We start from the raw sequence: 25,514 nt of genomic DNA on the forward strand, positions 1-25,514 counted from the left end.
TTGGCTCTGCGATTCCAGAAAAGAGGTTTTCTTCTGATTATGCAGTGTGACCGGAGCTCTGTGGACTCGGTCTGCTGAGGTAAGAGCGTTTTGTAGCTCCTTCGGGTAGGGCCCACGATCGGGACGTTTTTGGCGCAAATCCGCCATTTTGAATTTTCCGCCATTTTCAGCGATGGCTGCAGAGGTTGTTAAGCGCTGTTCCCGTTGTGGCAAGCGCAGATCTGCAGCAGGGCCCTGTAAATCGTGCTCTTCAGACGTCAGGGCTGGCACGAGCATGGCAAGCGATGTTTCTTCCCGCTCAGTGGAGCTGGCAGCAGGCGCCATTTTGGACGCGCGGCATGGCGCAAGCCCCGTAGAAGCGGAGGTGTTTGAAACTGGAGGGGAGCCTCGTTTGGAGGCTAACAGGGGAGCTTCTATCCCCGGACTGGAACCGGGAGGCCAGGGTGAGTCCTGTGGTAGGGATGTGAGGATTCTGAGGGGTCTGGCAGGCCCTCATGGTCTGAAGAGCCAGAAGTGGATGCCCTAGTCACGGCTGTGACAAAGAGGACTACCCTCCCTGTTGAAGAAGGAGTCGCCCTGAAGGACATGCAGCACCGACAACTGGAATCAGCTCTGAAACGGCCCTTTGAAATTTCAGGCCTATCCTTACGGGCATCTGCATGCAGCTGCTATGCTGCCCGAGCCGGCCTCGCTTGGTTGCAACAGGCAGTGGAACAGCCCGGGGATGGAGCTGAGCCCCTTACTGAGGTGGCACCGCGGATGGAGTCGGCCTTGTCTTTCTTGGCTGATGCCCTTTATGATCTGGTCAGAGCTTCGGTTAAACAGATGGCTGTGGCGGTAGCAGCTCACCGCCTGTTGTGGCTACGGGATTGGGCGGCTGACATGGCCTCTAAGTAAAGGTTGGTGAAGTTGGCCTTCCAAGGCCTTCTATTTGGTGAGGAGTTGGAGAAAATTGTTAAAGGCCTGGGGGATGCTAGACCCCAGCGCTTACCCGAGGATAGACCGAGGCCTCTCTCCAGGGATCAGGTGGTTCCCTCCTCTTACAGACCTCGCTTCCGAGAAGCTAGAAGGTACTGCCTGGGGCATTCTGCTGGGTTCACTTCTCATGCCCGTTTTCAGCAGAGGAACTCCGTTCAGACAAGCGTTCCACAGCGATTGGCTCAAGGCCTAAGTTCAAGGGCGACCCTCTCAATGATGGTGCACCGGCCCTCTCCTTGATTCCTGCAATAGGAGGATGGCTTTCCCTCTTTCTCGAAGAGTGGGTCAAGATTTCCTCAGATCAGTGGGTTTTGGACCTGATCAGAGATGGCTACAGAACAGAATTCAATGCCCCGGTGAAAGACGTGTTTGTGGAGTCTCGATGCGGTTCTGCCGTCAAACAGGCGGTGGTAGAGGAGTCCTTGCAAGGCTTGATTCACCTAGGGGCGGTGTCCCCCGGTGCCTCCCACCGAACACGGCCCCAGCCGTTACTCCATTTACTTTGTGGTGCCGCGAAAAGGAGGATCTTTTCGGCCCATCCTCGACTTAAAAGCAGTCAACAAGTCTCTAAGAGTGTGGCATTTTCACATGGAAACCCTGCGCTCCGTCATTGCGGCGGTACAGCCAGGAGAGTTTCTCACGTCTCTGGACCTGAAAGTAGCTTACTTGCACATTCCTATTTGGCCCCTGCATCAAAGGTTTCTTCGGTTTGCGGTGATGGGAAAACATTTCCAGTTTCAGGCCTTGCCTTTTGGCCTCTCCACAGCTCCCGGAGCCTTTTCCAAGGTAATGGTAGTAGTAGCTGCTTTTCTCAGGCGTAAGGGTATTCGGTTTCACCCGTACCTAGACGACTGGCTCATCAGAGCGGACTCGACAGAGGAGAGTCATCAGGTAACAGCCAGAGTGGTCTCAGTACTTCAGTCTCTGGGCTGGGTCATCAATATAGCCAAAAGTCACCTGACCCCCTCTCAATCTCTAGAATTTTTGGGGGTCCGGTTCGACACAGCTTCGGGGTTTGTTTTTCTTCCCGAGCAAAGGCGGTACAAGCTTCAGAACCAGGTCCGTCTGCTCTTGAGGATGCCTCGCCCCCGCGCTTGGGACATTGTCCAGCTGTTAGGGTCGATGACGGCCACCTTGGAAGTGGTGCCCTGAGCGAGAGCGCACCTGAGACCTCTGCAGTGCTTCCTGCTTCAACGATGGTCTCCAATTTCTCAGGATTATCAGTGCAGACTCACGTGGCTCCCTGCGGCCCGGCTCAGTATGGTGTGGCTCTCAGACAGCATGCTGCGGCAAGGAATGCTGCTAGCGCTCCTCGATTGGTGCCTGGTGCTAACATGACAGCCTGAAGGACTGGGGTGCACATTGCCGGGGATGGTATGCCCAGGGTCTCTGGACACCCGAGGAGTTGGAGTGGTCCATCAATCGCTTTGAGTTAAAAGCGATTTTCCAGGCTCTTCTGGCTTTTCATTCGACCCTGGAAGGTTTGGCTGTCAGAGTTCTGTCTGACAACACGACAGCTGTGGCCTACATAAATCGACAAGGCAGCACTCAGTGCAGAGCACTGGCTGCGCAGGCCGCGCAGATTTGCCACTGGGCCAAGCTACATCTGCAGTTTCTGTCAGCAGCTCACATTGCAGGTCATAGCAACGTGCAAGCCGATTATCTAAGCAGGCATCAAATTGACCCAGCGGAGTGGGAACTGCAGACGAAGTGTTTCTTCAAATCTGTGCCAAGTGGGGGACGCCCGTAGTGGATCTTATGACCTCAAGCGCAAATGCCAAAGTCCCGTGCTTTTACAGCAGACAGAGAGATCCTTGCTCGGAGGGGTTGGATGCCTTGGCTCAACCCTGGCCTCAGGGCCTTTCTGTATGTGTTCCCTCTGTGGCCCTTGATAGGGCGAGTACTCTTGCGGATTCGGCTACATCAAGGAGAGGTGGTTCTCATTGTGGCCCAGGAGGCCGTGGTATGCGGATGCTGGTAGAGGCTCCCCTTCCTTTGCCTTTGGTACCGAATCTGTTGTCACAGGGACCGGTGACCATGGAGGGCGCCAGCCGCTTTGGTCTTACGGCATGGCTATTGAGAGGGCGCAATTGAGAGACAAGGGTTATTCCAGTCAAGTCATTTCCACTCTCCTTCAGGCCCGCAAGCGTTCCACTTCCGTGGCTTATGCCAGGATTTAGTGCCAATTTGAGGCTTGGTGTGCTGCTAAAGCGACTACACCTATGCGGGCTTCTGTCTCGCTGATACTTGACTTTTTGCAGGATGGTTTACAAAAAGGCCTGCCTATAATTCCCTGCGTGTTCAAGTGGCAGCCTTAGCATGTTTTCGAGGGAAGGTCGCTGGCCTCTCCCTGGCTGCTTATCCGGATGTGGCATGGTTTCTTAGAGGGGTGCTTCGGCTCCGTCCTCCTGTGCGGGCTCCGTGTCCGGCCTGGAACCTGGGGTTAGTTTTAAAGACCCTTCAGTGTTCGCCCTTTGAGCCACTAAGGCAAGCTTCAGAGAAGGATGTGACCCTAAAGACAGTCTTTTTGGTGGCCATTACTTCAGCGAGACGGGTGTGTGAGCTCCAGGCGCTGTCCTGTCGAGACCCTTTTCTGCAATTCTCAGAGTCCGGAGTTATAGATTTAAACGTACAGTTTATAACCATGCACAAAACCTTAGGCAATCTGCCTCTGGTTTCTGAGGGCTTTTTCTCCACATTACCAATTAAGCACCAGCTTTATTTCTCTGCTAGAGCTGTGTTTTTAGTATTAGGTTACATTATTTATTACTGTAGCAGATACTGCGTGTGTTCTGGCTGTTTTTCTGGAGGAGTTTCCGGAAGCCTTTGGGCAATTGCACGTCCTAGATGTGTGAAGGGGTCTGTTGCAGTATCTGCGCATGGCAAATGCTTTTAGGACCTCTGATAATCCTTTTGTCCGGTTATCAGTTCCGCGCAGAGGGTCTCCAGCGTCTAAAGCCACTATAGCCCATTGGCTCGAGGAAGCTATTTTTTCAGCCTATCTGCTGTCTGGCCGGCCTCTGCCTGAAGCCTTCAAGGCAAATTCCACAAGAGCGATTTCCTCTTCTTGGGCTGAAACTGGAGCACTCTCTCTTCAAGAGATATGCAGTGCAGCGACATGGGCTTCTAAGCTCTCTTTTGCCCGACATTACAGGCTGAATGTGGCTGCCAGGAGAGACATTTTGGAGCACAAGTGCTAGCACGTGGTGTGGCTTGTTCCCACCCTATCTAGGGATTGCTTTGATACATCCCATTCGTAATGGATTCATCTGCTTGATGACAAGGAAGGGAAAATTAGGTTCTTACCTTGGTAATTTTCTTTCCTTTAGTCATAACAGATGAATCCATGAGCCCTCCCTCAGTGATTCATTGTGGGATTTATGTTCAGTTTTTCCTGCAGACATGTTCCCTCATTGGAAGAAGTTGGAAAACAGTCTTCAGGATTTCTGTTCTACTACAGGAGGTGGAGTTCGTCCCTCCTTTGTGTTATTGCTCCTGTTCTGGGGCGTTCATCCGCTGTGAGGAAAGTTCATGTTATGCTACTTTGCGGTGTAACACTGCTTTGGAAGCTTCAAATACTGAAGACAAGAGGCAGATGGAGCTAGCTGGCCATGAGGCACTATGGTTTTTCAGTGCTCTCTGTCTCCCCCTGCTGGTTGATGGACACAACCCATTCGTAATGGATTCATCTGCTATGACTAAAGGAAAGAAAATTACCAAGGTAAGAACCTGATTTTCCCTTCTCACCCGGGTCAGTTGGTTTTCATAGTGCCAAGTTGGCCCAGAAGACCTTGGTATGTGAATCTTGTCTCAAGATAGATATGCCCCTCCATCTCTCCCAAGAAAAAGGATTTTCTAATTCCAGGGCTGATAATTATGGAGGATCCAGCTCTGTTTTGTCTTATGGTTTGTCTCTAGTGCAGGGTTATTCAGATTGTCATTCCTACCTTACTGCAGGCAAGAAAGTATTACACCTCATTGCCTAATGCCAGAGTCTGGCAAGTTTTTGAAGTTCAGACCGGTCCTTGTCTTCTTTTCAGATTTCCATTGCTCACATTTTGGCATTTCCTCAGCAAAGGTTTGATGTTAGGATCCTTGAAGGTTCAGATAGCAGCCCTTGCTTCTTTTCAAGGTTGTTTGGAGAGAAATTCTTTGGCTTCTTATCCTAACATAGTTTGTTGTTTGAAAGGAGCTATGCATGTGAGGCCTCCACTGTGGTACACTTATCCCGAATGGAGCTTGAATTTGATTCTCAGGCTTTAGGTTGGTCACCTTTTTGAGCCCTTAAAGAAAGCTCCTTCTAGCCATTTTTTCTGCTTACAGAGTTTTGACTCTGTAGGGATCCTTTTCTTTGTTTTAGAGAAGTAGGAAAGAGAGCGGATGGGATTTGATATTCTTCCTGTCAGTGGTTACAATCAAAGTGATTTACATATTATATACAAATACTTATTTTAGTACCTGTGGAACAGAGGATTAAATGACTTGCCCAGAATGAAGAGGAGCTGCAGTGGGAATTGAACCCAGTTCCCCTGGTTCTCAGGCCATTGCACTAACCACTGGACTATCTATAGAAGAAATGGCAGAGCTGTAAGCAGTACTGCACACCTGTAACAGATGTTCTCCATGGACAGCAGGATAGACCAGCCACACGTGGTTGACATCACAGCTGATGGCGCTGACCGGCCCTTGTCAAATAGCTTAAATCAGGTCCCCTGAGCATGTTTAGTATTTCCCTCGTGCTACCCCTTCGAATCTCGTCAGTTATAATACAAAGCTGACTTCAACTGAGGGTAGGGTAGGATTATGTGTCTGTTCTATCCTGCTGTCTACAGAGAACATCTGTTACAGGTGTGCAACATTACTTTCTCCTTGGACAAGGAGGATGATGAACAGCCACACATGTGGAAACTCCAAAGTTGAGGGTTTCATCAGGTATCATTTAAAAATATTCAACTTCATAAGAATGGAGGAGGGCAGTTGAAGTTCTTAAACAGTAACTGGAGTTATTACAGCATTTGCAAAAGAACTGTGAGATGGTAAAGATTGATCAATACATTAATGCTTTGCAAAAGTGAGAGGAGAGGACCATGTAGCTTCTTGGCAAATGTCCATAATGGAAACAGAATGTAAGTGTGCCAACTTTGTGGGCATGGTCCTGAGTTTATGAGAAGTAACTTCTTGTAGGGTTTAAAATAGAATTTAAATAACAATAGGTAATAGTTAGCTAACCAATTAGATAAAGTTCTCTTAGATACGGGTAATGCTGGATTGTTTGGATTAATAGAGAGAAACAGCTGTGATGGTCAGTCTGGTTGTGCTGTTCTTTGTAGATAAATTTTTAAGGCTCTATCTACCACAGTCCAAAGGATGTAGGTCACTTTGGTGAAGACTGGAGTGTAGAGAAGAATGATACGTAGGTAAAGTTAGTGGTTGATTCAAGTGAAAACTAGAGACCGCTTAGGAAGAAATTTAGGATGTGTCCATAAAATGACTGTGTCCTGTAAGATTTGTAGATATGGAAGATAATGAACAAGTGCTTACAGTTCGCCGATTCTTCTCGCTGAAGTAATTGCGATAAGAAATAGTCTTCCAGGAGAGAAATTTGATGTTTGAAGAGGTAAGGTCCTTGAAAGGAGGTTTTGTTAATGATTGTAATACGAGTTTGAGATCCCAATGAAGAATAGGGTTTTGAGAGGTTTTATATTGAGTAGGCCTCTCAAAAATCTAGAAATAATGGGATGTTGAGGATAGAGATTTCTTCATGAAAAGATGAGATTGCACTGAGATGAGTTTGGACTGAGGAATAAGAGAGACCAGAGTTTGATAGATGCAGGAGATACTGTAACACTAGAGGCAGCAGATGATGATACTATCTACATCCCTTTTAGATATGGCATCTTTGAAATTATTGACAGGATTAAACTAGATCTAGATTTGATGGAATCCTGGGATCTGAATTCAAACTAAAATTAGAGAGAAAACAAAATTCCTGGTAATAACAAATCCTTTTGATCACTCCGCCTATACCAGCTTTACCATACATCAAACCACATATCCTTTGGAGCTCATATTGAAAATATGAGGTGTAACTATAGACTGTCACCTAACGTTTGAACAGCAAGTATCAATTCTTACAGCCAAATCCTTTAAAACCCTAAGAAACTAAAACAAATTAGGTCCTTTTTCTCATTAAAGATCTTCAGACTCCTAGTATTTCTACTATCTATTACAGTTGTATTACTATTAACCATCCTTATGCTGTTTTTGTATCATGGATATCCTACTTTCTTGATGCTGTGAATAATCTCTGTTGTAAGCCACATTCAACTCAAGTTCTTGGAATAATGTTGGGTACAAATGTCATAAATAAATAAAATAATAAACTAGCAATCTGACACATGAAGGTGTCCCAAGATATGGAAGAACATCAGTTTGAAAAATGTTTCCATTTAAGGGCATAAGCGTTCCTTGTGGATGGTTTTCTAGATTGCAGAAGTAGAGATTTGACTGCTGATAAGTTCAAGGACTTGATCAGTCTCCGCTCAGTTTCCAAGCTGTGAGACCTAGTGGGTGAATGTTTGGGTGAAATGTGGTCCCATGAATCTGAGTGATTAGATGTTGCCGTAGATGGTAATGAGGGAGTTGGTTCATTTGCAGTAGAAGGGAGGTAAGGCCAGTAAGGAGCAATGAGAATTACTTGAGCCTTGTCTTGAGATATTTTGAGAAGAGTTTTTGATATTAGAGGAATTGGTGCATATTTATTTTATTTGCTGCATTTGTATCCCACATTTTCCCACCTATTTGCAGGCTCAATGTGGCTTACAGAATGTTACAACGACAATCACATTAATGGAATAAGAATTTCAGAATATAGATACAGATGAGGTGCATAGGAATATCATGGCAATCATATTAACGGAATAAGAGTTTCAGAATTATTACAAATAAGATGCATAAGAATATCATGTAGGATTGAAAATGTATAAATATATAAAACATAACATAATGATATCAGGACAAGATATAATGTTCAGTGATGGGGATGTAATTAAAATAAACAAGTTAGAAGAGTTCCGTAAAGAAGTCCTTTTGTCCAAGGTATGGCAAGCGCATCTTTGGCCCCCAAACTTTTTTGTGATGGGATGGAAAATAGTGGGGTCTAGAGAACACTCATGAGATTGGAGATGGTCAAGATAGCGACTGACCGAGTCTGCTAAGATGTTTTGGGTTCCTGGAAGGTAGACTGCTATTTGCACAGTCTCACAGCATCTTTCTAATTGCCAAATTCGAGATGCTTCCTGGCAGAGGAGGAATGAACCTGGTGCCTCTTTGCTTGTTTATGTAGTACATCAAGACTTGGTTATCTGTCTGACTTTGGACAACTTTGTGAGATAGGTGATATGAAGAGCTTTGAGGACTACTCTCATCTCTAAGCGGTTTATATGAAAAGTTTGTTCTGTGGGAGACCATTGTTCTTATGTTTGAGGAGTTGAAGTGTGGGCTCTCCATCCTGTTTGGTGTCAGTGGTAAGTGTGATCTGTATGCCTGGGGAATAAAAGAATTTTTCTCAGTGTAGATTCTCTGAATGAATCCACCATTGAAGTGCTTTATGAGTAAGGTTTGTGATTTGAAGAACTGTTGAGGGAGTCTTGATATTGATACCCAGTGAGTGCAAGATCCCATTGCAGAGGTCTCATGTTTTCATCTGGGTTCAGGAGTCCCTCAGGGATCCATTCTCTCCTCTATTCTCTTCAGTATTTTCCTTGCTCCTCTTCTCATACTAGTTCAAGACAGTAGAACTCATGATGTTTACATATGCTGATGACAATCAGATCCTCTGTAGACTGGATACTTGTTCCCCCTGTGAAATCAGCTCACTAACCCTCAAACTGTCAAAGATTACAGCTTGACTTCATGCTCACCACCTTATCTTGAACCCCTATAAATCCAAATGTGTCCTCTTCGCTGAAAATTGGAGCAAGTCCGTGCCCATACCACTTAACGCCAATATCCCAGTCCCGCAAACCAACACTGTTAGTATTTTAAGTACTACTAGACTAGGCCTTTCCGTTTAAGCCACAAATTTCAAAAGTAGTCCATAGCTGCTTCTTTAAACTCTGTCTGATACACTCTGTCCAGTCTTTGATAATCTCCCAGCTAAAGTACTGCAGTTCCTTATACTAAGGCCTCAGAGTTAAGGAACTTTGACGTCTGCAGACCATTCAAAATACCGCCATCTGACTGATTTATAACATCAGGAAATATGACCACACTACTCCCCATCTGAAAGACGCTCATTGGTTACAATTAACACACCCTGTAACATACTAACTTCTGCTACTGGTATTTAAGATGCTGACTTCTAGTGAACCTCCCTATCTTTCATATCTCCTGATTCCATACAGCCCCACTAGAAACCCTTAGATCCTCCACCCTAAACCAGATTATTATTCCTAGCTACCGTGTGATTATTCATGAACACACAAGACTCGCAGTTTTGTTTTGTTTTTTGTTCAAGGTCCCCCGTCTCTCGAATGCTCTCCCAAGCTCCCTCCGCTCTCAGACATCGTTTGATACTTTTAAGGCAGAGCTCAAAACGTATTTATTTACTGATGCTTTCGGTTAATGTTCTCTTCCCCCTAGGACTGCAGTCCATTGTGAGTCCTGATCTCTGCAGAACAACCTCCCTCTTGCTCTCCCCCACCTGCTTTCCTATCACATTTTATAGTTCACTTCCCTTTCCCTTATTCTTTCTCCCTTGTCTTAAGTTTTATTTTCTCTTCTCTCTTTTCTCCTCCAGTTGTTTCTCCCTCAGTTTTTTTTCTTTTTTAGTAGATTGTAAACCACCCTGAAAGCTCCTGGAGGGCGGGGTAAGAAATCCTGAACAAACTTGGATATTTAATCCTGCAAAGGAAACGGTGTACACTGCTACCATTGTTTCCTAATATGCAGAGGAAAAGTCTTGCTGGAGTTTGGAAGCTGGAGGTTGGTGAATTAACAAAATCTAAAATTTGTTGAGCTCTCTGAAGAGGGAGAAAGGCTGTGGAAGTTGCCGTGAAGATATGAGCACCTGTGAATTCCACAGACTGGGAAGGTTGTAATATTGACTTTTCAAAGTTAATCAAAAGTTCCAGAGATTGCATGAGATGTATTGCAGAACTTAGAGATTGTTGAGCTTGAAGAGGAGATGGGGCAGATTTTATCCAGTTGTCCAGGGAGGGAAATATAGACAGGCCTTGCTTTCGTAGATGGGCTGCTACTACTATCATGCATTTTGTAAAAACTCTCAGAGGAGAGGCTGAAAGGTAGTACCACGATACTGGTAACGATTAGAGAGACATTTGAAGTGGAGATATTTGCGGAAAGATGGATGAATTCGTAAGTGGGAGTAAGCTTCTGTAAGATCTAGAGATACTAACCAGTCATTCCAGTGGAGGAGAGGAAAAATGGTTAAGAAGGGTATTCATCTTGAATTTTTCTTTGAAAATGTATTTATTTAGTCTGAGATTTAGAATTGGGTGGAGACTGCCTTTTTGGGAATAAGAAAATATTTTGAAGAAAAACCTAGACCTTTTTCATGAGATGGAACTTCCTCAGTGCAGTTTAAATGCAGGAGAATTACCACTTCATCCTTTAGAGCTGGAAGCTGAGAAGTAGGAGGAGGATGGAAAGCTGGAGGACAGTTCTGAAGAAGACCGGTGAGGCGAAGTCTGTATCCATTTTCGATGATTGACAGAGCCCAGTTATCTTTGGTGGTTAACTCCCAAGAATAGTAAAAGGCAGTTAACCTCTCTGCTACTGGAATATTGTGAGAAGGTAGGAGTGGAGGAGTGCAAGAGTCAAAAAACAGGAGCTTGTTTTTATTGAGTTTGTGGTGTAGGTTTTTGAGATTTACGCTCTCTCAGACGTTGATGGGAAGACTGATTTGAGAATTGTCTTTGATATCTGGACTGAGCACGAAGGGTATCGATATTGATTATATCTCTTATAAGGCTGATAGTGATTTTTTTTATTTTGTCTCTATGGATATCTCTTTGAAGAGGAAGACTGAGACTGCTCAGTGTTGTCTATGGATAGTGTTTGAAGAGTGGTACCATTTTCCTTTATTTTTGTGAATAAGTCTTCAATGTTTTCTCATAAAAGATCGTCATCAGTGCAAGGTGCATTGGCTAGCTCGGTGTGCAAGTCCTCGCTTATAAGAAGTGCTGAGCCAGTCTATTTTGTGAGCTGCGATAGCTGCTGCTCTAGAAGTAGTGTCATTGGCGTCAAAGGACAATCTAATGAGGTATTTGGTGTTCTCATGAAGATCTTGAATACTGGATTGAAGTGATTCAGGTTGTTGAATGTTTTCAAGAATGTCATAGAGATACTGAGAGATGAGAAATTGATGAGCTACAATTCTAGATGAAAGCATCACATTTTGATACGGTTTTTTTTTCCCCATTCCGTTCATGCGGAAGCAGGAAGTAACCTCACAGAAGGTGTGACTCGGCAGATGGAAGACCCTGACGCTGGCCACAGCAGTGCAGCTTAATCACTGCTGGTGCCAGGTATGAGGCAAGTTTAGAAGATCTGGGAGAGACGGTGGATTTCAGGTGGAGAGAAGAGAGAAAGATGTTGTCTTAATTGCTGCCAGCGCTGGGGATGAGGCAAGTTTAGAGGATCCAGGATGGTGGAAAAGACGCTGGATTCGAGATGGGGAGAAGGAGAGAGATGTTGTCTGGGCCTGGGAGGGGCACCCCTGTTGCCCCTGCCTAAGACCGGCCCTGAGCAAGTACATCAGCTCACAGCAGCAGCATGGGTAAAACAGGGGTGGGTTTATTTGTTGGGAGCCTAATTGTGGGCAGGCTATTTTGTTGGGGACTTTTTCTTTTTGTCGAGGGTTATTTTGTTTGGGTTTTTTTGTTGGGGCTTTTTTGACCTGCTACAGTGGAAAACCATCTTCCTGGTGGCTGTCACCACAGCAGGATGAATCCAGTGAACTACAGGTCCTGCTGTACTCTCTCATATATGTAGTTCTTTCACAACAGTGTTGTCCTCTGTATTTATCCAAAGTTCTTGCTTAAGGTAGCTTCCAAATTCCACATTAATGAGTCCAGAATGCTCCTGTCCATCTTCCCATGTCCATATTTCTTGCAACTGAAGATTCTGCCTTGTACCTTGGCCTGCAAATATGTACTCCTGTGTTACCTACAAAGCACTAAAGATGTAAGGAAAACTTCCAACTGTTCATCACCTACAATCCCATCAACCCAAATAATCCTACTTCCAAATGACCACTCAACATCTCAGTAGCTGAATACATCACTTCTACTGCATCCAATTGGATGTTCAACTACCAGGTTGAATCAGTGTTGATCAGCTTCTGTTGCTAATCTCAGAGTAGCTCTCATTGAAGACATTAGTAAGGCAGCCATGTGAACCTTAACTCACTTTTGCTACACACTGCTGCCTAAGTCATTGCTCAGCCTAAGATGTGCTATTGGTAATCAGAAATTCCCATACAGGCTTAGAGAAGCCTGAAAAGAGTTCCAGCACACTGCCGCTATCTGCCATCATCTTGAGGTATGGCTGCATTCCCTTATCCACGGAGGCCCCAAGTTACAGGTAAGCAACTTTGATTTTTCAATCAGTGATTTTACCCGGCTAACTGCTTAGTTGTCTTGTCCTTTATGTGACTCGTGGGCAATGCTTGTGCAGAAAAGCACAGAGCACAGGATGATTCAAGAGGCAAAGAGCATCAGTCTACGGTTTAGGCAGTAGGAAGGAATACATCATAAGTTTGTTTTAACACAACTGATTTGTACATGGACTTTTATCTGCACTTCCCTGTTGGTGTTTTACAAGGAGTTGTGAACCTTTTCTCATAATTTTTACAGTTACATAGATGACTAGTTTTGAAGTAGAGAGAGAGTTCAACATAGACTATTGGAATCAGCATATCTGTCTTGGGGGCTTGGACTGGACAAATCCAGCTTAAATATTAATTTTTTTCTCCCACTAGTCGTCTTTTGTGAAATTCTACTGGCATAGTCAAATTATTACAGCTAATCTGTTCTTTCTTCTCTTTTTTTGCTTAAAGATCAGCATTGTGGAGCTGGAAAAGACCCAAAGACAGCAGGAGCTTATGCAGCTGAAGTCATGCATGCCATCAGATGATGTACTACCAGTGCACCTACGCAATAAAAACCTTTTAAACCATGAACCAGACACAGATCACCGCAGGTTCCAGCTAGAGCTAGAATGCACCAAGTTCCCTGTGTCCCAAGTAAATGGCATGAGTCCAGAACTTTCCATGAATGGTCATGCCACTTCATATGAAATCCACAGCGCTCTGAGCAGGTCCTCATCCAAGCAGAACACTCCTCAGTACTTGACATCTCATATGGACCAAGAAATTGTTCCCTGCACCCCAAACCATAACAGCAGACAGAAAGACAAGTCCTCCAGTTTGTCATTGCCTGATTACACCCGGTTTTCCCCAGCCAAGATTGCCCTACGAAGACATTTGAATCAGGATCATACTATCAATGGGAAAGCAACAGTGAATGAAGTACATCATAGGTAAGAGAGTCTTTCCAACCTGTTGCCCTTGTGATTTGTTCCTTTCTCCTTTCTTTGCCCTGGCTTGCCATTTCTTGCCCTTTTCCCCTGTTTACTCTTAGGTGTATATGAGTTTGATATGAATGTGTATTTTTTTCCTGTCATGATTTGTAGTTCCTTTCTGATTATCTCTTTGTATTTTTAATTTTTGTAAACCACTGTGATCTACCAGTTAGGTATGGCAATATATCAAGCACAAGTAAACCATAAACCATATAATAAAATTTTAGATTTTTACCTTCCAATTCTCCGAGGACAAGCAGGCTGCTTGTTCTCACTGATGGGTGACGTCCACGGCAGCCCCTCCAATCGGAATCTTCACTAGCAAAAGCCTTTGCTAGCCCTCGCGCGCCGATGTGCACCGCGCATGCGCGGCCGTCTTCCCGCCCGAAACCGGCTCGTGCCGGCCAGTCTTCTTTTGTTCGCGCTCGGAACGGTCGTATTTACGCCGTTCGCGCCCCGAAAGTCGACCTCGCGCGTCTTTTTTGGACTTCACTACAAAAAAAAAAAAACCCATTCGGAAGGAGACCTTTTCGGTCTGTTCCCCTTCCTGTATTTCTAGTTTTGCCCCGTTAAGTTTTCTTTCGTCGTCGGGGTAGGCCCCTTAGAGGCCTCGGTTAGAAGTTTTTCTTCCCCTTTTTTGTGGTGCCATCTTCGCCATTACGAGTTTTGATCTCGCCGGCGCGATTTTTCCGCCCATGACATCGAAGTCTCCCAGCGGCTTCAAGAAGTGCACCCAGTGCGCCCGGGTAATCTCGCTCACTGATAGGCACGCGTCGTGTCTGGGGGCTGGGCACCGCCCGCAGGCCTGTAGTCTGTGCTCTCTTTTACAAAAGCGGACTCAGGTAGCGAGATTGGCCCAGTGGAACGTTTTGTTCTCGGGCTCTTCATCGGCACCGGGAGTATCGAGTGCATCGACGTCGCCAGCGTCCAGACCTTCATCCTCGGCCGCGATTGCATCGAGACATCGACCCTCTGCATCGGGGCTGAGACATCGGAAGGCTGCGTCGGCGTCGGTGGTACCGGGACCTCCTCGTCTGCTGATGTCGTCGGACGGTGGTGCTTCGTCTGGAGTGCAGGTGAGGGCTGTCCATTCCCCTGCTGGTGGCGGTGAGCCTTCGGGTGGGTCTCCCCCTACCCTGAGGGCTCCTGCGGTACAGCCCCCCCCCGAGACAGACCTTCTTCGGCCTCGGCCCCGAGGAAGCGACGGTTGGATTCTACGTCCTCCTCGTCGGTGCCAGGAAGCTCCGGTGACATGCTTCGTCCCAAGAAGTCGAAGAAGCATCGACACCGGTCCCCTTCCTGTGTCGGCACCGAGAGCTCTGGGTCGCCGAGGGAGTCGGCACCCAGTAGGCATCGGCACCGAGAGGACCGCTCACCCTCTGTTCAAGAGGTGTCGATGCGCTCCACTATGGACAGCCTGGAACAGCCTCCACGCCCGGAAGAGACTCTGACATCGATACCTGCATCGGCTTCCATGTCTTTCTCCACAGCCGCTCTGCACGAGAGTCTCCGGGCCGTTCTCCCAGAGATCCTGGGAGAGCTGTTGCGCCCTTCCCCTCCGGTACCGGGGGTGCTTGCGCCACTGGTACTGTCGAGTGAGGGAGCTTCGCCGGTGCGGGCGAGGGAGTCTACCTCTCGACGCTCCCACCGTGGCTGTGGTTCCAAGGAGTCGAGCCGGGCACGGCTTCAGACACAGGTCCGCGAACTTGTGTCTGATACCGACGGTGAGGCCTCGTGGGAGGAGGAGGAGGACATCAGATATTTCTCTGACGAGGAGTCTGATGGCCTACCTTCTGATCCCACTCCCTCTTCTGAAAGGCAGCTTTCTCCTCCCGAGAGTCTGTCTTTCGCTTCCTTTGTCCGGGAGATGTGTACGGCCATCCCCTTCCCGGTGGTTGTGGAGGACGAGCCCAGGGCTGAGATGTTTGAGCTCCTGGACTATCCTTCTCCACCTAAGGAAGCGTCCACAGTACCCATGCATCATGTCCTCAAAAAGACATTGCTGGCGAACTGGACCAAGCCATTAAGTAATCCCCACATTCCCAAGAAGATCGAGCCCCAGTACCGGATCCATGGGGACCCAGAGCTGATGTGCACTCAGTTGCCTCACGACTCTGGAGTTGTGGATTTGGCCCTAAAGAAGGCTAAGAGTTCTAGGGAGCATGCTTCGGCGCCCCCGGGCAAGGACTCTAGAACCTTAGACTCCTTTGGGAGGAAGGCTTACCATTCTTCTATGCTCGTGGCCAAAATCCAGTCTTACCAGCTCTACACGAGCATACACATGCGGAACAATGTGCGGCAGTTGGCGGGCTTGGTGGACAAGCTCCCCCCTGAGCAAGCCAAGCCATTTCAGGAGGTGATCAGGCAGCTGAAGGCGTGCAGAAAATTCCTGGCCAGAGGGGTGTATGACACCTTTGATGTTGCGTCCAGGGCCGCTGCTCAAGGTGTGGTGATGCGCAGACTCTCATGGCTGCGTGCCTCCGACCTGGAGAATAGACTCCAGCAGCGGATTGCGGACTCGCCTTGCCGTGCGGATAACATTTTTGGAGAAAAAGTCGAACAGGTGGTAGAGCAGCTCCACCAGCGGGAAACCGCTTTCGACAAGTTCTCCCGCCGGCAGCCTTCAGCTTCTGCCTCTACAGGTAGACGATTTTTTGGGGGAAAGAGGACTGTTCCCTACTCTTCTGGTAAGCGTAGGTACAACCCTCCTTCTCGCCAGCCTGCGGCCCAGGCTAAGCCACAGCGCGCTCGCTCTCGTCAGCAGCGTGCGCCTCAGCAAGGCCCCTCGGCTCCCCAGCAAAAGCAAGGGACGAGCTTTTGACTGGCTCCAGCAGAGCATAGCCGACATCCAAGTGTCAGTGCCGGGCGACCTGCCAGTCGGAGGGAGGTTGAAAGCTTTTCACCAAAGGTGGCCTCTCATAACCTCCGATCAGTGGGTTCTCCAAATAGTCCGGCAAGGATACACCCTCCATTGGCCTCAAAACCTCCAAATTGTCCACCGGGAGCTCAGTCTTACAGCTTCCAGCACAAGCAGGTACTTGCAGAGGAACTCTCCGCCCTTCTCAGCGCCAATGCGGTCGAGCCTGTGCCATCCGGGCAAGAAGGGCTGGGATTCTATTCCAGGTACTTCCTTGTGGAAAAAAAAACAGGGGGGGTGCGTCCCATCCTAGACCTAAGGGCCCTGAACAAATATCTGGTCAAGGAAAAGTTCAGGATGCTTTTCCGGGGCACCCTTCTCCCCATGATTCAGGAAAACGATTGGCTATGCTCTCTGGACTTGAAGGACGCCTACACGCACATCCCGATACTGCCAGCTCACAGACAGTATCTGCGATTTCAGCTGGGCACACGTCACTTCCAGTACTGTGTGCTACCCTTTGGGCTCGCCTCTGCGCCCAGAGTGTTCACGAAGTGCTTGGCTGTAGTAGCAGCGGCACTTCGCAGACTGGGGGTACATGTGTTCCCATATCTCGACGATTGGCTGGTGAAGAACACATCCGAGGCAGGAGCTCTACGGTCCATGCAGATGACTATTCGCCTCCTGGAGCTAATGGGGTTTGTGATAAATTATCCAAAGTCCCACCTTCTTCCAGTGCAGAAACTCGAATTCATAGGAGCTCTGCTGGACTCTCGGACGGCTCGCGCCTATCTCCCAGAGACGAGAGCCAACAACTTGTTGTCCCTCGTCTCGCGGGTGCGAGCGTCCCAGCAGATCACAGCTCGGCAGATGTTGAGATTGCTGGGCCACATGGCCTCCACAGTTCATGTGACTCCCATGGCCCGCCTTCACATGAGATCTGCTCAATGGACCCTAGCTTCCCAGTGGTTTCAGGCTGCTGGGGATCTAGAAGACGTGATCCACCTGTCCACGAGTTTTCTCAAATCCCTGTATTGGTGGACGATTTGGTCCAATTTGACTCTGGGACGTCCTTTCCAAATTCCTCAGCCACAAAAAGTGCTGACGACGGATGCGTCTCTCCTGGGGCTTCACACCCAAGGAAGCTGGTCCCTCCAGGAACGCGATCTGCAGATCAATCTTCTGGAGTTACGAGTGGTCTGGAACGCTCTGAAGGCTTTCAGAGATCGGCTGTCCCACCAAATTATCCAAATTCAGACAGACAACCAGGTTGCCATGTATTACATCAACAAGCAGGGGGGCACCAGATCTCGCCCCCTGTGTCAGGAAGCTGTCAGCCTGTGGCTCTGGGCTCGCCGTCACGGCATGGTGCTCCAAGCCACATATCTGGCAGGCGTAAACAACAGTCTGGCCGACAGGTTGAGCAGGATTATGCAACCTCACGAGTGGTCGCTCAATTCCCGTGTAGTGCGTCAGATCTTCCAGGTGTGGGGCACCCCCTTGGTAGATCTTTTCGCATCTCGAGCCAACCACAAAGTCCCTCAGTTCTGTTCCAGGCTTCAGGCTCACGGCAGACTGGCATCGGATGCCTTCCTCCTGGACTGGGGGGAGGGTCTGCTGTATGCTTATCCTCCCATACCTCTGGTGGGGAAGACTTTGTTGAAACTCAAGCAAGACCGAGGCACCATGATTCTGATTGCTCCTTTTTGGCCGCGTCAGATCTGGTTCCCTCTTCTTCTGGAGTTGTCCTCCGAAGAACCGTGGAGATTGGAGTGTTTTCCGACCTTCATCACACAGGACGAAGGGGCGCTTCTGCATCCCAACCTCCAGTCTCTGGCTCTCACGGCCTGGATGTTGAGAGCGTAGACTTTGCCTCTTTGGGTCTGTCAGAGGGTGTCTCCCGCATCTTGCTTGCTTCCAGGAAAGATTCCACTAAGAGGAGTTACTTCTTTCTATGGAGGAGGTTTGCCGTCTGGTGTGACAGCAAGGACCTAGATCCTCGCTCTTGTCCTACACAGACCCTGCTTGAATACCTTCTGCACCTGTCTGAGTCTGGTCTCAAGACCAACTCTGTAAGGGTTCACCTTAGCGCAATCAGTGCATACCATTACCGTGTGGAAGGTAAGCCGATCTCAGGACAGCCTTTAGTTGTTCGCTTCATGAGAGGTTTGCTTTTGTCAAAGCCCCCTGTCAAACCTCCTACGGTGTCATGGGATCTCAATGTCGTTCTCACCCAGCTGATGAAGCCTCCTTTTGAGCCACTGAACTCCTGCCATCTGAAGTACTTGACCTGGAAGGTCATTTTCTTGGTGGCAGTTACTTCAGCTCGTAGAGTCGGTGAGCTTCAGGCCCTAGTAGCCCAGGCCCCTTACACCAAATTTCATCATAACAGAGTAGTCCTCCGCACTCACCCTAAGTTCTTGCCAAAGGTTGTGTCGGAGTTCCATCTGAACCAGTCAATTGTCTTGCCAACTTTATTTCCCCGTCCTCATTCCTGCCCTGCTGAACGTCAGCTGCACACGTTGGACTGCAAGAGAGCATTGGCCTTCTATCTGGAGCGGACACAGCCCAACAGACAGTCCGCCCAATTGTTTGTTTCTTTTGATCCCAACAGGAGGGGAGTGGCTGTGGGGAACCGCACCATATCCAATTGGCTAGCAGATTGCATTTCCTTCACTTACGCCCAGGCTGGGCTGGCTCTTGAGGGTCATGTCACGGCTCATAATGTTAGAGCCATGGCAGCGTCGGTAGCCCACTTGAAGTCAGCCACTATTGAAGAGATTTGCAAAGCTGCGACGTGGTAATCTGTCCACACATTCACATCTCATTACTGCCTGCAGCAGGATACCCGACGCGACAGTCGGTTCGGGCAGTCAGTGCTTCAGAATCTGTTCGGGGTTTAGAATCCAACTCCACCCCCTTAGGCCCATGTTTTGTTCTGTTCCGGGCTGCACTCTCAGTTAGTTGGATAAGTTGTTAGGTCAATCTCAGTTATGTCCTCACCGTTGCGAGGCCCAATTGACCATGTTTGTTGTTTTGAGTGAGCCTGGGGGCTAGGGATACCCCATCAGTGAGAACAAGCAGCCTGCTTGTCCTCGGAGAAAGCGAATGCTACATACCTGTAGAAGGTATTCTCCGAGGACAGCAGGCTGATTGTTCTCACAAATCCGCCCGCCTCCCCTCTGGAGTTGTGTCTTCCCTTCTCTTTGTCTTGCTACATATGAGACTGGCCGGCACGAGCCGGTTTCGGGCGGGAAGACGGCCGCACATGCGCGGTGCGCATCGGCACGCGAGGGCTAGCAAAGGCTTTTGCTAGTGAAGATTCCGATTGGAGGGGCTGCCGTGGACGTCACCCATCAGTGAGAACAATCAGCCTGCTGTCCTCGGAGAATACCTTCTACAGGTATGTAGCATTCGCTATATATACTCAGGGTTGCTTGCGGTATTAGTAATTCAAATATTCAGGCATTTTCCATTGTTTCAATGTTGTTTGTCTACATTTGAGAAAGAATGATAGTAGTTCACCTGCCCTATGCCTTCTCCTGCTCACTCTATTTTCTAGTTACAGGTTCTGTGTTATGGCTGTGCACATTTAACCAGTTGGATTTTTAAGGTCACCACAATGAATATGCATGAGAGAAATGTGCATATAGCAGAGACCCATTATATGCAAATCTGTCTCATGCATTTTCATTGCTTTAATCCTGAAAAACCTGACTGGCAAGTTGTGCCTCCAGGAGAGGGTTGAGAAGTACTGTACTTTGGCTTGAGCATATGAATAACCCCCATTTTGGTTGGTCAAGTGAGGTCCACAAGGAAGTGCAAATGAGTTATTAGCAGATATTGAAATGCTATAAAGATATGCACTCGTGAGAGCCATATAAGGTAGACATCTGCAGCTAATAGGTGGTTTGAGGAGGTAAGAGGCAGAAAGATGTGCCATTTTTTTCTTATGTCTTTAAATAGTAAAGATCTTTCTCCGAGGACAAGCAGGCTGAGTAGGTGCGAGGGCCCAGGCTGCAGGACGGTCTCGTGCGGTCAGCCACCCAGGCGCCGAGTCTGCGGAGTCTGAGAGCTCACCCGTAGCCATCGCGCTCCCCGGCAGGAACTGCCCGGGACCGAGTCGGGTGGAAGCTCCGGATGACCCAGGTGGCGTGGGAGGGAGCTCACCCGCGGCCTGTGGCGCAGGCCAGGACCGAGTGACGCGGGGCACGGGCGGGGGACAGCCTCACCTATTGGATTGGTGAGCGTAGACCTGCGCGGACCCGGCCCAGTGGTCCGGGAGACCCACCTCACCACCACGACACTCCCAGGCCCGGCAGCCCGACGCCCACGCTGCCCGTCCTGCCGCGTGGCGCGGCCTTGCAGTGACCGAGTCCTCTGGACTAGGGCAATCAAGGTGGGCACTGCGGATCTGTAGCGGGGCAGACTCCTACGAACGCCTTGGCTGCTCTGTTGCTCTGGGGGCAGCCCAGCTGCTCCAGCTTGCCCCAGTCCACCCGATCCAGCCTCTCCCTGCTTGCTTGCTCCAGTCCAACGGCTCCAGCTTGTTCCAGTCCGCAGATCCAGCTTCCCCCTGCTTGTTCCGGTCCATCTGCTCCAGCCTGCTTGTTCCAGTCCGCCGATCCAGCTTCCCCCCCTGCTTGTTCCGGTCCATCTGCTCCAGCGTGTTCCAGTCCACCCGATCTGAGCTTGTTCCAGTCTGCCTGATCCCAGCTTGTTCCAGTCCGCCAATCCAGCTTCCCCCCCTGCTTGTTCCAGTCCATCTGCTTCAGCGTGTTCCAGTCCGCCGGATCCCAGCTTGTTCCAGTCCGCAGATCCAGCTTCCCCCCTGCTTGTTCCAGTCCGCCTGATCCCAACGTGTTCCAGTCCGCCTGATCCCAGCTTGTTCCAGTCCGCAGATCCAGCTTCCCCCCTGCTTGTTCCAGTCCGCCTGATCCCAACGTGTTCCAGTCTGCCTGATCCCAGCTTGTTCCAGTCCGCAGATCCAGCTTCCCCCCGCTTGTTCCAATCCATCTGCTCCAGCCTGCTTCTTCCTGTCCAACTGCTCCAGCGTGTTCCAGTCCGCCTGATCCCAGCTCGTTCCAGTCCGCCTGATCCCAGCTTGCTCCAGTCCGCCGATCCAGCTCCCCCCTGATTGTTCCAGTCCATCTGCTCCTGCCTGCCTGCCTGCTGGCCTATCACCTCCTCATGTCTGCCAACCATGTCAACCAAACTGCCTGCTTGTCTGCCTCTCAACCGCTCGTCGGCCCATCAACTACAGCCTGCCTCCCAGCCTGCATAACTACCTACTGCACACGTAAACACCCAGTCACTACTTATGGCCCCCATACACATTTTCTTCCTTGCACTATCCCTCCCCAACCTTTTAACCCTCCCACCGCCGCATACCACACAAACACACTGCCCATCCCTTTCCCGTCCTGCTCACTACTCCAATACCCTACCCACCCCCGTCCCTCACCTCACCATCCCTAGTCCTCCTCCTCCTCCTTCCTAGCTCTCAACCTTCAACACCTCATTCCTGCCATGAACCCCTCCCCATTCCTCCTAAGCGCACCCCGTCTCCGCCGCCTTCGTTGCCCTACCTCCCCCACCCTCCTCCGCACTCTCTTGCTCCTTCTCCTGCTATCCGCGGGAGACATCAATCCCAACCCAGGTCCCCCACACCTGTCCTCGTCCTCGCTTCATCCATGCAAACGTTTCCGCGATACCTCCAATCTCATCTCTATTCCCCTCCTCCCCCCCCTCCTCCCTCCCCTTCTCGTGTGCCCTGTGGAATGCATGCTCGGTCTACAACAAACTTTCCTTTACCCATGATCTCTTCATCTCCCATTCCCTCCACCTGCTCGCCCTAACTGAAACCTGGCTCACCCCTGACGACTCTACCTCAGTCGCGGCCCTATGGCGCGGTGGTTTTCTTTTCTCCCATTCTCCCCGCTCAGCTGGCTGCGGTAGCAGTCGGGCTACTACTTTCGCCCTCCTGCAGTTTTCAACCTCTCCTTCTACCACAGTCTCACTGTTTCTCATCCTTTGAAGTTCACGCCATCCGACTATTCTACCCGCTGCCACTCAGAGTTGCAGTCATTTACCGCCCCCCTAATAAGTCCCTCCCTTCCTTCCTTACCGACTTCGATGCCTGGCTCTCCGTTTTTCTTGAGCCCTCATCCCCATCCCTCATTCTTGGTGATTTTAACATACACACTGATAACCCTTCCGACTCGTACGCTTCTCAATTCCTCACTCTAACCTCCTCCTTCAACCTCCTACTGAGCTCCACCACCCCCACTCACCGATCTAGCCACTGTCTTGACCTCGTCCTCTCTTCTACCTGCTCACCCTCCAATTTCTGCGCCTCAGCTCTTCCTCTCTCTGACCAACACCTGATCACCTTCACACTTCATCACCCTCCCCCTCAGTCCTGCCCAATACTAACCACTACTTCTAGGAATCTCCAGGCGGTCGACCCCCCCCTACCTTATCCTCTACTATATCTGATCTCCTCCCTTCTATCATGTCCTCCGAGACTGTCGACAAGGCTGTCTCCACATACAATGCCACCCTCTCCTCTGCTCTCGATGCCCTTGCACCGTCCATCTCCCGTCCCATGAGGCGTACTAATCCCCAGCCCTGGCTGACCCCTTGCACCCGATACCTTCCCTCCTGCGCCTGATCGGCTGAACGCCTCTGGAGGAAATCTCGCACCCACACCGATTTCATTCATTATAAATTCATGTTATCCTCCTTCCAGTCCTCCCTATTCCTCGCCAAACCAGGACTATTACACCCAATTGACCCAACTCCCTCAGTTCTAGCCCCCGTCGTCTGTTCGCCACCCTTAACTCCCTCCTCAAAGTGCCCTCTGCTCCCCCCCCCCCCCCCCCCCCCCCCCCCCCCACTCTCTCCTCAAGCACTGGCAGACTACTTTCGCGACAAGGTGCAGAAAATCAACCTCGAATTCGCCTCCAAACCATCTTCTCCTCCTCCTCACCCTATAACACACTCCCTCAACCAACCAACCCAAGCCGCCGCCTCCTCTTTTCCCGATATAACCAAAGAGGAAACCGCCTATCTTCTCTCCTCTTCGAAATGCACCACCTGTTCCTCAGACCCCATCCCCACCAACTTACTTAACACCATCACTCCTACTGTCACCCCCCCCCATCTGTCATATCCTCAACCTCTCTCTCTCCACTGCAACTGTCCCTGACACCTTCAAGCATGCTGTAGTCACACCGCTCCTCAAAAAACCATCACTTGACCCTACCTGTCCCTCCAACTACCGCCCCATTTCTCTCCTGCCCTTCCTCTCCAAGATACTTGAACGCCGTTCACAGCCGCTGTCTCAATTTTCTATCCTCTCACGCCATCCTCGATCCACTTCAATCCGGCTTTCACCCCCTACACTCGATGGAAACGGCACTATCTAAAGTCTGCAACGACCTGTTCCTTGCCAAATCCAAAGGTCACTACTCCATCCTTATCCTCCTCGACCTATCTGCCGCTTTTGACACTGTCAATCATAACTTACTTCTCGCCACACTGTCCTCACTTGGGTTCCAGGGCTCTGTCCTCTCCTGGTTCTCCTCTTATCTCTCCCACCGTACCTTCAGAGTACATTCTCAGGGTTCTTCCTCCACCCCCATCCCGCTGTCTGTTGGAGTTCCTCAGGGATCTGTCCTTGGACCCCTTCTTTTCTCAATCTACATCTCCTCCCTGGGTTCCCTAATCTCCTCCCATGGGTTCCAATATCATCTTTATGCTGATGACACCCAGCTTTATCTCTCCACACCAGACATCACTGCAGAAACCCAGGCTAAAGTATCGGCCTGCTTAGCCGACAATGCGACCTGGATGTCCAACTGCCACTTGAAACTGAACATGGCCAAGACCGAGCTTATTGTCTTCCCTCCCAAACCCACTTCTCCTCTCCCTCCACTCTCTATCTCTGTTGATAACACCCTCATTGTCCCCGTCTCATCTGCCCGCAACCACGGGGTCATGTTTGATTCCTCCCTCTCCTTCTCTGCGCATATCCAGCAGATAGCCAAGACCTGTCGCTTCTTCCTCTATAACATCAGCAAAATTCGCCCCTTCCTGTCTGAGCACACCACCCGAACTCTCAGCCATTCTCTCATTACCTCTCGCCTTGACTACTGCAACCTACTCCTCACTGGCCTCCCAGTTTGCCACCTATCCCCCCTTCAGTCCATTCAAAACTCTGCTGCACGTCTTATCTTCCGCCTGAACCAGTACACTCATATCACCCCTCTCCTCAAGTCACTTCACTGGCCTCCGATCAGGTACCGCATGCAGTTTAAGCTTCTCCTTTTAACCTACAAATGCACTCGATCTACAGCCCCTCCCTACCTCTCTACCCTCATCTCCCCTTACATTCCTACCCGTAACCTCCGTTCTCAAGACAAATCCCTCCTCTCAGTACCCTTCTCCGCCAACTCCAGGCTCCGCCCTTTCTGCCTCGCCTCACCCCATGCCTGGAATAATCTCCCTGAGCCCATACGCCAGGCCCCCTCCCTGCCCATCTTCAAAGCCTTGCTCAAAACCCACCTCTTCAATGTCGCCTTCGGCACCTAACCATCATACCTCTATTCAGGAAACCTGGACTGCCCCTACTTGACATTTCGCCCTTTAGATTGTAAGCTCCTTGGAGCAGGGACTGTCCTTTGTCAATTTATGTTAATCTGTACAGCGCTGCGTAACCCTAGTAGCGCTCTAGAAATGTTAAGTAGTAGTAGTAGTATCACTGATGGGTTGTCGTCCGCGATAGCCCAGGAGACCGGAGCTTAAAAAGTTTAAAAACTTCTAGAAGGAGCGCGACGCGCACGGGGACAATGCACAGCGCATGCGCGCTTCCCTCAGTTCTGTTTTTTCCGCGATCGAGAGAGTTGGATTTTTTCCTGTGCTCTTCGTCGTCCAGGAGACTGTGAGTTGTGTTTACGCGGTTTTTCTCTTCCTTTTTTTCTTTTATTCTCCATTTTTTTAACTTAAAATTAAAAAATATATATATCCTAGTTCCTTTAGTTTTTCTTATTTTCCCCCTTTTCAAGTTTCC

General features: G+C 49.4%; 1 protein-coding gene across 2 annotated transcripts in view; it reads left to right on the top strand.

Annotated features, from left to right (window-relative positions):
* DOT1L (DOT1 like histone lysine methyltransferase) overlaps positions 1-25,514 on the top strand; it is a 642,515-nt gene that overhangs the window by 459,700 nt on the left and 157,301 nt on the right. For both annotated transcript variants that reach the window (XM_030219845.1, XM_030219846.1), the window contains exon 20: positions 13,061-13,542. In XM_030219845.1, coding sequence (XP_030075705.1) covers positions 13,061-13,542 — 482 coding nt within the window. The remainder of the gene's footprint in view (positions 1-13,060; positions 13,543-25,514) is intronic.

Source organism: Microcaecilia unicolor, chromosome 11 (genome assembly GCF_901765095.1).
Source record: "Microcaecilia unicolor chromosome 11, aMicUni1.1, whole genome shotgun sequence".
Taxonomy (NCBI): domain Eukaryota; kingdom Metazoa; phylum Chordata; class Amphibia; order Gymnophiona; family Siphonopidae; genus Microcaecilia; species Microcaecilia unicolor.